General features: G+C 44.0%; 1 protein-coding gene across 1 annotated transcript; it reads right to left on the reverse strand.

The window, feature by feature from the left end:
• Positions 1 to 9,612: 9,612 nt before the first annotated feature.
• On the reverse strand, positions 9,613 to 10,854 carry LOC138925265 (upstream-binding factor 1-like protein 1). Its single transcript, XM_070275030.1, has one exon. The coding sequence runs from the start codon at positions 10,846 to 10,848 to the stop codon at positions 9,613 to 9,615; it is 1,236 nt and encodes a 411-aa protein (XP_070131131.1). The 5' UTR covers positions 10,849 to 10,854.
• Positions 10,855 to 11,102: the final 248 nt, after the last annotated feature.

An 11,102-nucleotide genomic window follows, 5' to 3' on the forward strand; every position in this document is an offset into this window, starting at 1 on the left:
ATCCAGGCAGAAGCCTGACTGCAGCAGGCTGAGCGATGGAACGTGGGGTGACTTGTCTTTCAAGGGCTTCCTTTGTGAAGAGGAGGAAATAGACAAAAGTAAGAGGGAACTGAGGCATGAAGGGGATGGGTATTTTTGTAGGAATCTGCTTCTACTGAAGGGTTGAGAGCATTGACCGGGGGAACGACGTTTGATCAATGCAAAGTTCTTTTTAACTCCCTAGTCAATATCGCTGCCCTGGAAGTTCTTATCTTTGCTCAACTCAGTCATTTTTCCTGGCTTTCTCATCCCAGATATCAATACAGCCTCTTGCCATCTCTCTGCCTAGTCTTCCCATTTCATCTCTTCCTGCTCTAATTCTTAGATTGACCCTAAGAGTTCCACATCCTTCTCCATCTATTAAGAAGGAAGTTAATGTCGCCACCAGCTCCAGGCCTTTCAAATCTTGACGAGGCTTAGCAGGGCAAGATCACAAATGTTCAAAAAGATCTACTCTCTTTAAATGGACTTTGTCTTGTGGAAGGGTAACTGTTTTACTCCAACTGTAAGCCAAGTTTTTTTTATTTTTTATTTTTTTGAGGAAGATTAGTCCTGAGCTAACATCTGCTGCCAATCCTCTTTTTTTTTTTTTTTTTTTTTTTTTGCTGAGGAAGACAGGCCCTGAGCTAACATCTGTGCCCATCTTCCTCTACTTTATATGTGGGATGCCTACCACAGCATGGCTTGCCAAGTGGTGCCATGTCCGCACCTGGGATCTCAACTGGTGAACCCTCGGCTGCTGAAAGAACATGCAAACTTAACCACTGCGCCACCGGGCCAGTCCCATAAGCCAAGTTTTTAAGAAGCAGTCTAATATTTCCTAAACTCTTCCAAGCAATAAGCTTTTAAAACCCAATATCTTCTATTAACCTACAATGCTTTGACTCTAAAGAGTTCATGATAGGATGGGAAGATATTAGGTGAAATAAAATTTTGAAACCAAGAGAAAACCTCTTAAATCTTTCCACGAGAGAACTCTAACTTCCTGGACAACCTGCCCAGGTCGGGTTAGGGATGGGACAGGCAGGAAACTGAATAGAATAGTGGAATTGTTGAAGGGAGGGAAGAGCGGGTATAGCATGATTTCAAATCTGAGCCAAAGCGCTCACTTGACCCATTCCTTCTGCCTTCCACAAATAACATCCCCAATCCCTTATCTTCTTGTTCAGTAAGTGCTTTTAAGGACCTGAAGGCTTGGTTCACCCTCTTGTTTGTTTGATTTTTACTTAGAATTTACATATATTGGTCACTTCTTATGTACAAGACACTGATTCACTTTGATAAATTATTTAGTCCTAACAACTGTGTGAACCAGTATTATCATATGCTAATTTTACAGGAGTGCAAATTGAGGCTTGTGGAGGTTAAATAACTTCAAGATCAGAGCTGATTAGTACTGGAGGCCTGCCAGATTCAAAAGCCATGGGCATTTAAACACTATCCTGTCCGCTTTATCTTCTGTTGTATATCTCTCTGTCTCACTGATTCTCCTTCGACATCAGCAGTTACTGCTTTCAGTCCTTTCCGGTTTATTTTCTGCCATCCCTTGTATGTTGTGGCTCTCTATTTTTGATCTTCCTTTCTCCTTAGATGATCCCACTAATCTTGAGGCCTCAACTATCACCTAGATACTTGCAATCCTCTAATATAAAGCTCTAACTAAAAACGATCTCCAGGTGGTATTTTTAAATTGCTTATAGGTCAAATTCAATTAGATATCGCATAGACATCTCAAGTCTCCTGTCCCGTATCTCATTATTTTCACTGATCTCTAACCTTCTTCCAAACCCTAAATTCTTTTTTTTTTTTTTAAAGATTGGCACCTGAGCTAATAACTGTTGGCAATCTTTTTTTTCTTCTCAAATCCCCCCAGTATATAGTTGCATATTTTAGTTGTGGATCCTTCTAGTTGTGGCATGTGGGATGCCACCTCAGCAGGGCCTAATGAGCGGTGCCATGTCGGTACTCAAGATCTGAACCGGTGAAACCCTGGACCCCCCCCCCAAAGCTGAGTGCGAGAACTTAGCCACTGGGCCACGGGGCCAGCCCCCAGCCCTAAATTCTTCATTTGAATTTTTTTATTGAAAGTAAGTTCTTTTTCGCAACTCTTTGTTGAAGAACGGATTCTTTCAAACTTTATTTCTAATATGAATTATTTTGAACCCAGTACATTAAAAAAAAATTTATTAAAGTTTGTGTTCTTTACACTCAGCAAGGCTACAGTGACCACCAGTTCCTACGTTTATTAACAACAGCATTAACAATTGATAGTGTAATGTTTATTATGTGAAGTGCTGGTTCTCCTCTCCGCCTTCCTCCAGGCTCAAGATGCAAAAACAAAATTCCCTGTGGTCTGAAGTTTACAGCCTACTGAGGAACGTAAGACATAAAGAAACAAATATAAAATGATGCGCTTGCCCCTCTGACACTGACATCTCCAGGATGCTCCTAGAGTGGACGCATAGGAGCAGCCCCTAAAATGTCAATTCTTTCCCCTTTCCACTCCTCTAGGAGGAACCACTGATTAACCAAGACCCGGGGGCTGTCATTATATTTACAAAAGTTTTGCCAATTTAATGGGTGAAAAATGAATTCCTGTTATTCTTTTACTTGCTTTCTCCTCATGTCTGTCTAGATTGAACATCTTTTCCTGTTAATATCTTCTCTTCCAAGAATTAGCTCTTCATATTATTGTCAATTTTCTATTGGATGATCTATTTCTTTTTAATTTATAGAGGTTCTTGATTGCATTCTGCATACAAATTCCTTTCTTTTTAAACTCATACATATTACATTTATTTTTCTTTGTATAACAGAGATTTGTGCTTTTATAAGAAAATGCAAAAAGAAGAAGGAAATTTTGGGAGTATCTATCCAAATAGTTCCTAGGAGAGGAATTGTTAGCCAATAGACCATAAAATTCATGGTCAAAGCTATCGTATAATGAAGATAAATCCAGCAGGCTAATATTAGGTGTCAACTGGAAAAGAAGAGCCAATAGAGAGAGAGAAAATATATATGCACAAGGAATTCACTCATATGACAATTCTGGAGACTGGCGAAGCAAGTCTGAGAACAGTAGGGAGATCATCGAGGGAGGGAACACACAAGCAGGCTGGAATCTAACTGGTACAGGACAGAGATGTTGTCCACAGGCAGTCAGGAGCAACCGGAGCAATGTAGACCCACTTGCTGTTTGGCATTTTATTCATGGAATGCCTAAACCTTCCTTTAAAGGTCTCCTGTTGATTAAACCAGACCCAGCTGGACAATCTCTTTAGTTTAGAGCAAATATTAGAGACTTTAATAACGCCTGCAAATCCCCTCACAGCAGCACCTAGGTTAGTATTTGCTTGAATAACTTGAAGAGATGTGAGTAAGCTATAAAATGGCCAGTGCCCTTAAATTCCTGGAGTTTAACCTTGCTAGGTTTACACATCAAAAAACCATTACAATGGGGCTGGCCCCGTGGCCGAGTGGTTAAGTTCGCGCGCTCCGCTGCAGGCGGCCCAGTGTTTCGTTAGTTCGAATCCTGGGCGCGGACATGGCACTGCTCATCAGACCACGCTGAGGCAGCGTCCCACATGCCACAACTAGAAGAACCCACAACGAAGAATACACAACTATGTACCGGGGGGCTTTGGGGAGAAAAAGGAAAAAATAAAATCTTTAAAAAAAAAAAAACCCATTACAAGGCTATATGCCATTAAGTATAAAAATATAAAAATTCTTTCATTCTAGGCTTAGTACACAGAATCGCCTACTGAGAGAATGTCCTGAATATAAAATCTGCAACTCAATAAATATACCGTTTTAGTAAACATTTGTTATCATAATGTTAATATGGTAATGCTAATAAATTGAAATTTTGTATTCTTTTTCTTTTTTTTTTGAGGAAGATTAGCTCTGAGCTAACATCTGCCGCCAATTCTCCTCTTTTTGCTGAGGAAGACTGGCCCTGAGCTAACATCCATGCCCATCTTCCTCTACTTTATATGTGGGACACCTACCACAGCATGGCGTGCCAAGCAGTGCCATGTCCACACCCAGGATCTGCACCAGCGAACCCCGGGCAGCCAATCAGAACATGCGAACCTAACCACTGTGCCACCAGACTGGCCCCAAGAAATTTTGGATTCTTAAATCACCCTCTGTGAGCTTGACTGATGTCAGTGCATTTTTATTTATAATTTTATATTCTTCAGTGTATAAATTGTTTTGTGGTGGTTGTTGCCATGTAGAGGCACTGATTTTAAAATGTTAATAAATCATTTTAAAAACATGAACACACACAAGACTTCATGGACTAAATCAGTGTTTCAAGTATCTTCATTTGTATAATGTGTTCACTAGTATATAGTATTTTTTATTAAATTATTCTCCCTATTGTAGAACATCCAAGTTATAGCCTATTTATTTGTTTAGCTATTGAAAATAATTCCACAATGAATACCCTTTTGTGTAGACCTCGTGTGTGAGAAATGCTGGATGAAAGATTCCCTGGAGGTGATATGATATTTCTGGGTTAAAGGATTTGTGAATCTGCTCCTGGGACAGGTGTCTCAGGACTGTGCTGTTACGTGTGATGGTCCTGCTCTGGCTGGAGTGGTCAGTGAGTCCCCTGAGCTTGCATCCTAACCATCCATTGCATGAGAAGGAATGCAGTGGGTGGACACAACTCAGATCCAGGCGAATTCATGGTTACAAGTTCCCTGCAGCCCCCGGCACAGGGAACCAGGACTGCACCGCCTGCGGCGATCTGCTTCTTTGATGTTCTGGGAAAAAATTGAGAACAACGTCCTTAACAAACAGGATTAGTAAATAGGGGCCTGAAGAATAGGATTACAGCATCAGGAGTTTAGCGGGAGGAAAGCATGTTGCACTCAGCAATTAGGAAGAATCTAAGCACCAGGGTGGGGTGGGGAAGACTAGAAGCAGAGTTAGAAAAGGAAGCAGAGTGTGTGCACAGCCGCATGTGTGCACACACACACATACACTCGAACACAGTTCCTCTGGCTGAAACTCCAAACTCCTTTCCTGGTTGCTGCAGGAGCCAGGAGCCAGGAGCCAGGAGCTGGGCTGTAAGCAATCCAGGGGGCCTTGGCTTTTGGCTACAAAGGAGCCACAGCAAATTTGTGTTATTTTTGTGGCCCCCACTTTTCAGCGCTGGCATCTGCTACTCATCTGTGTCTTAGGGTCCCGCAGCCCTAACCTGAGGACTGACGGAGCACCTGGAGGTTACTGAAAGGTGTTAGGGGGCTGGCACTGTCTGTGGCCAGGGAGAGATTTAATGGCTGTCAGTAGCATTTGCAGATAGTATGTAAATTATCTTTCAGTTTAAAAATGATGTTCATCTGTATCATTCTATTATTGTTATTTATGCATGTAGAATAAAGTTAACTATTTTTTTCTAGAAATCTAATGAGACTGATAATACTTGAGGTTGTTTTTCTTTGGCAAAAAATCTTGACTCCCTCAAAAGATGGATTAGAATTTACCAGTGAGAAAATTGGCCTTGGTTCCTTAACAAGAGTTTAGTTCTGCACTCATTTTTTCTTTTTTTGTAAAGATTGGCACCTGAGCTAACATCTGTTGCCATCTTTTTCTTCTTCTCCCCAAAGCCCCCAGTACCTAGTTGTATATTCTAGTTGTAGGTCCTTCTAGTTCTTCTATGTGGGATGCCGCCTCTGCATGGCCTGATGAGAGGTGCTAGGTCCGCACCCAGGATCTGAACCAGCTAAACCCTCGGCCGCTGAAACGGAGCTTGGGAACTTAACCACTCGGCCGTGGGGCCAGCCACTTGTTTTTTTTTTCTAAGAAAAGGAAATAATAGAAATAGCTATTGTTTCTTCGAAAGGTTATGTGGCCTGAGTCAAAACACTTCCAATCTTTTTCAGGAATTTCTAGTGCAGTGTGCAGTGTTAAAAAGTCTATTAAATGTATTTGTATTTTGTTGTCTCTTTTTAATTTTATTTTTTATTTAGATACATGGATTTTACTGTTTCATTGTTTTTGTTACCTTTTAAAAATGTAAATCATATTGAATCCATTTAGTTTATGATTTTTTCTTTGGAAAAATATTTAACTGAATGTGTAAGTTTACAGAAAACTATCGAGTATATGGGTAGAGTTGGTCCCTGGATCCAGCAGGTACCATGCAACCAAACAAGCACCTCTGAAATCTGGCTCAGGGGTACATGCCATGCAGGTCCAGGGTAGATGGAGGCCAAGTTCAAGAGAGAGGTCAGGTACTGCCCCTGGATTCAGCATCAAGCTACCAGAGCGAGCCTGGCTCCTACAAACCCAGCTCAAGCACTAGATGGGTAACGGAGACCTTCTGGTCTCCTCATGATCCCAGCCCTGATATTGGTCCCCTACATTAATTAAAGCCAGCATATATGGGGTTAAAACCAAAACGCTCATCTCCTTTCCCTGCTTACTCCCTGGCTTCCTGGCACCAGAATCCACTGTCCTCTAGGGAGACAAACAACCAAGGACATCCACCTGCAGATTTCCTCATAAGGCCAAATGCAGGCTGGTGGGAAAGTGCTGACCAGCAAGGGCACAGACTCCCCCTTCTCCCTACAAGCAGCCACATTCCTCACAAACCCTTAAAACCCCTGGCCTCCCATCCTTCCTGGAGGCCAGATGAGAGGAATTTGAGGGCTCACTCTCTTCCCCAGGCTGATGTCACCTGAAACAAAAACACTTTCCTTGCCAGAAGCTTGGCGTTTAAGTTTTTATTTGGCCCCTCTTGTGTGGCGGGTAAAGAACCTATGTTTGTAGCTTGTAGCACTTGGAGCAAAGTCAAGAAATCCTCATTTCACTGCGGCTGTCTAGGCAGAAGTGACACATGGGCGGGCCAGGGGACAGAGAACCAAGCTCTTCCAACACACCAGGGAGCTTGTGGTAGAAGAGAAAGCTCCTATCTCCCAAGGTTTCAAGAGGGTCTGAGGAAAGGGCTTAGGCTCCATTAGCCCTGGAAAGTCCCCAGGAGTAGCCAGCCCAGGGACAATAAGGGAATTTAGGATCTAAAAAGAGCAGTTCTCCAGGAGCTTGCACAATGTCCTGTTCGTGCAGAAGGGGCTGGCAGTGCCAAAGCATCCCGGCGGCTCCTTAGGAGACTGGACACAGAAGGAAGGTGGTCCTAGTGTCCACACAGAAGCCTGATCAGCCCACGGCGTGTGCCAGGCCCCTGGAGGCTCAGCCCTGGACTCAAGAGCAGGCAGCCTGAGGGGACCATGGGCAGGGACCTGTGGATCATTGCTGCGTGGATCCTGCAGCTCCCTGACTGCACCCCTGGCTCTGCCAGTGCTCAACTTTGACAGCTCCTTGTGCTTTTCTCCAGAGCCTGCTCCCGCTCCTGCATGAAGACCCAGTGGGCTCTTCTACTCTGTGCATCTTCGGGGAACGCACAGAGGGAGGCCCCGCACAGCCCAGGGGTCACTGGTGGAGAGCGGGCAGGAGGGAGCAGCAGGGTGGTCCTAAAGCTTCTCTCCTTCCCAGTTTTACACTCAGTGTCTGCAGCCCTCTCCCTCAACGCCTGCAGTCCCAGGGGACCCAGCTGGGCTTGGCTCCTGGACTGAGTGGGCAGAGTGACTTGGTGACATTGCTGCCCAGAAGAGCTCTGGAACCTCTGTGCTTGACTGAAAGAGCAGCTGCAGGCAAGGAGAGGGGAGGGTGGGAGCCGTCTGTGGTGGAAACGGAGGCATCTGCATTTCTTGTGGTGTTTGCCCAGCGCTGGTCCTTCTCAATGTGAAAAGATCAAAAGCTCAGTCTGAGAAGTTTCAGAAAAGTCAGATCTGATTGAATGGAGCATCTGGGTCTCAGCCAAAAAGCCAGAAATGCCTCTGGGGCTGAGTTGCTAGGTTCCTGGGTTCAATTCCATTTCTATGGTTAAGGAGCGGAAAGCTGTGGGGCGATCACTTGGCAGTGCTGCCCACTCTTGCTCGTCAGTTCTTTCATCAATTGACATTAGTAGATTTGGGGGGAAGAAAGAAATTGACTGACCATTTTCTTTTGAACCAACTGTGAGCCAGGCATTTTATTTAAGCACTAAACCTAATCTTCACTTACATCCTGTACGAGTGTAATTTTGTTCCCAGTTCATAAATGTGTAGATGGGGAAATGGATAAGTGAAGTGATTTGTATTTTAACCAATGCCATCTTTTCGTAAATGAAAATTCAGAATTTTAGCCTCTATTTATCTAGTATTTGTGCTTTTCTGCCTCTTACTGATTACACTTACTTTCTTCTCTGCCTGACTGTGAGTGTCACAGAGTCAGGAATTGTAACTTTCATCTCTGTATCCTATGCCACCAAGACAAGGCTTAGAAAACAGTAGATGCTGAATAAATTTGAAAGTACATGATTTAAAGCACAATTCAAAAGCAGAGGTATGAAAATTATAAGTATTGTCTTTATTTTCTGATAAGGTAATTGTAGGCTTATAAAACCATTTATGAATAATGAAGTCTTTCACTAAGACATCAAGGAATAAGATAAACTCTCAAAATTCAACTGTTTTCATATATAGAGGATACAATTACAGTTATCTGTGATGCTAATGTCCGTGAGGACAAAAAATGAAAATAGCCAAGAGCGTTTAGAAAAGAAAAATATGAAGTGGTACTGGCTTTAAACAGACTTTCAAAAATGTAAGTAAACAAGAATAATTGAAGCAGTGTGGGCCCGGTACATGAATTCACAGACAGATCAGTGATCAGTGGAATAAAATAATTCTATTTACACACACATGTACTGTGATACATATAAATTGGAGGTATGGTAAAAATGTGATTCCCTTGGACCAGGAGCATTAAGAAGTGGGAGGGCAAAAAAAACAAATAAATTCAAACATCACAGGGAAAATTAGTACCTAGAGGCAAAGGAGACTGATTCTAACGAGCAGCTAATTCAAACGAAAAAGGTGAGTTTTTAAAACTTTAATTTTGAGTTTTGAAATCCGTTGGAAAAACCTCATTGGCAACTGAAAAATAAATGTACGTTTAGAAATGCTGCTGCGCACATGGCCCCGCCCACTCCTAAGATGTGAAATGGCCAGCTCCTTCCTGGTGAGACCAGGGAGAGATATCAGGAGATTGATAATATTTTTAAAGGCAACTCTTCTACAAGCAATCAATCAAAACTTCCCCTCCCCAGCTCCAGTGCCTGAGTCCTGAGGGACAGTTCCACAGAGAAGGCAGAGGTCACGGGCTCCTGGGTGTCCCCTACCACCTCTGGCAGGCAGAACATGAGGAGAGCAAAGCCTCTCACGTCAGGAAACTCAGTCTGATCCAGTGTGTCACTCACAGCCCAAGCACCTCCTTATTTATTCCAAGAGCCTTAATTGCGTGGAGTCTTTCTGGGGGTGGACGTGGGGTTTAGAGAGGAGCCAGTAAGTCCTGCACGAGATTCCTTTTTGCCAACCAATTCTACTTTGTATGGAGGAGGGAAGGAAAGAAGGAAGGAAATGAAGCCAGGACAGGGAGAACAGACTTTCAATTTGCTGTAAACACCCCGGAATTATGCTGGGAAGCTCTCTGTCCTACCCTGTAGGGTGTGAACAAAACTCAGTTGGAGTCTGAGTCAGAGGAGTCCTCTGAGGAATATGAGCTGGAGTCACTGCCCTCAGACTCACACTCTCCATCTTCCTCCTCACTGCTGGAGTCCGAGGAGTTCCTGCCTTCCTCCTCTTCCCCATCTTCCTTATTGTCTTCTGATCCCAGTGAGGAAAGAGAAGTTACCCCAACAGACTCTGATGATTCTGTCTCTGAAGCCTGGAGCTCCTGCTCCTCTCCAAGTCCTTCTTGAGGACTCCTTGCAGATGGGGACGGCAGATCTGTCCGTCTGATCTTGGGGTTCGAGCCTCCCCTCATGCCCAGATTCTTACGCTTAGTATAGGTTGCTTCTCTGTATGCAGCATATTCTTCAGGAGACAGACTCTGGAGCCAGCGATCCAGGTCCACCTTGTACTGTTTCTGCAGCTCCTCAGCCTGCTTCTTACAGTGCTCCTTCTGGCTCTGCGGGATGCGCTGCCAGCGTCTGCCAATCTCCACCATGCGCTCCATCAGGGGCAGGTCCTGCAGCTCCCTGCTGGACCACAAATCCTCGTGGAATTTCTGGTATTCGTGCATGGGGGGCTTCTTGGGCTCTCCGTGGAATTTCATCTTCTGGGAAAAAGAGGTTTGTGGGGAAGACTTCACTTCTTTCTCACTTCCCTGCATCTTCTTTGGGGCTTTGGTTGGGCTTCTCTTGGGAACGTTAGATTTCTTGGAGTTCTGGACTAGAGCAGGGTGGGCTTCCCTGAATCGAGCCACTTTCTCCTCAAACTCCTGTTTCTCCTTTTGGAAATCTTGGATATATTTCAGCTTCACCTGCTCTGGGAGCTCCCTGTATTCCTCAGACAGGAGCTTGGTCAGCTGCTGGTTGCTCAGCGTGGGATGCATTTGGGAGCACTGGGGCCGCCTCTCCTTGAAGAAGCGGAGGTAAGCAGTCAGGGGCTTCTTGGGGAAGTCAGGATGTTTCCTGTGTTTTTTGCTTTTGGAGAGTTTTTTAGCATGTTCCTTAGCTTCCAGGACTAATTCTTTCAAAGTACGAAATTTTCTCAATGTATAAGAAATCTCTACCCATTTGAGTTTGCACATTTCTCCAGAAAAGTCTTTAAAAGCTACCTTTCCCCAGTCCATCTGTGACTGGGTCGTTTTGAACGTGTGTCTCTCGTTGGAGGGGAGGTTATTCTCCATGCGTTCCAGTAACTTCACAATGTCTTCTTTGGACCAGTGGTCTTGGCTTTCACGCAACGCCATTTCCAGGTCTTTAGGCCACTTAGATGGTCCTGGCAGCTCAGACACCTCAGCAGGATCTCAAACTTCTTCACTCTCAAGACTCAGCTGGCAAGTTATTTCTGGAAGTCCTGCAGTGTGTGTGATTCTATGTTTCTAAGGAGAAAAAGAAGGAAAGTTACTCTCCTATGCAATAAATGAGAAAATCACCCCTGACTTGGCTATGTCCCTTCCATGATTTAATACCCTTAATGATAACTAGTCTAAGTTATAAAGTG

Source organism: Equus caballus, chromosome 7 (genome assembly GCF_041296265.1).
Source record: "Equus caballus isolate H_3958 breed thoroughbred chromosome 7, TB-T2T, whole genome shotgun sequence".
Taxonomy (NCBI): Eukaryota; Metazoa; Chordata; class Mammalia; order Perissodactyla; family Equidae; genus Equus; species Equus caballus.

Bases quoted from the DNA above. Each gene is read 5' to 3' on its own strand.
- LOC138925265 (XM_070275030.1), bottom strand. From the start codon at position 10,848: ATGGCGTTGCGTGAAAGCCAAGACCACTGGTCCAAAGAAGACATTGTG.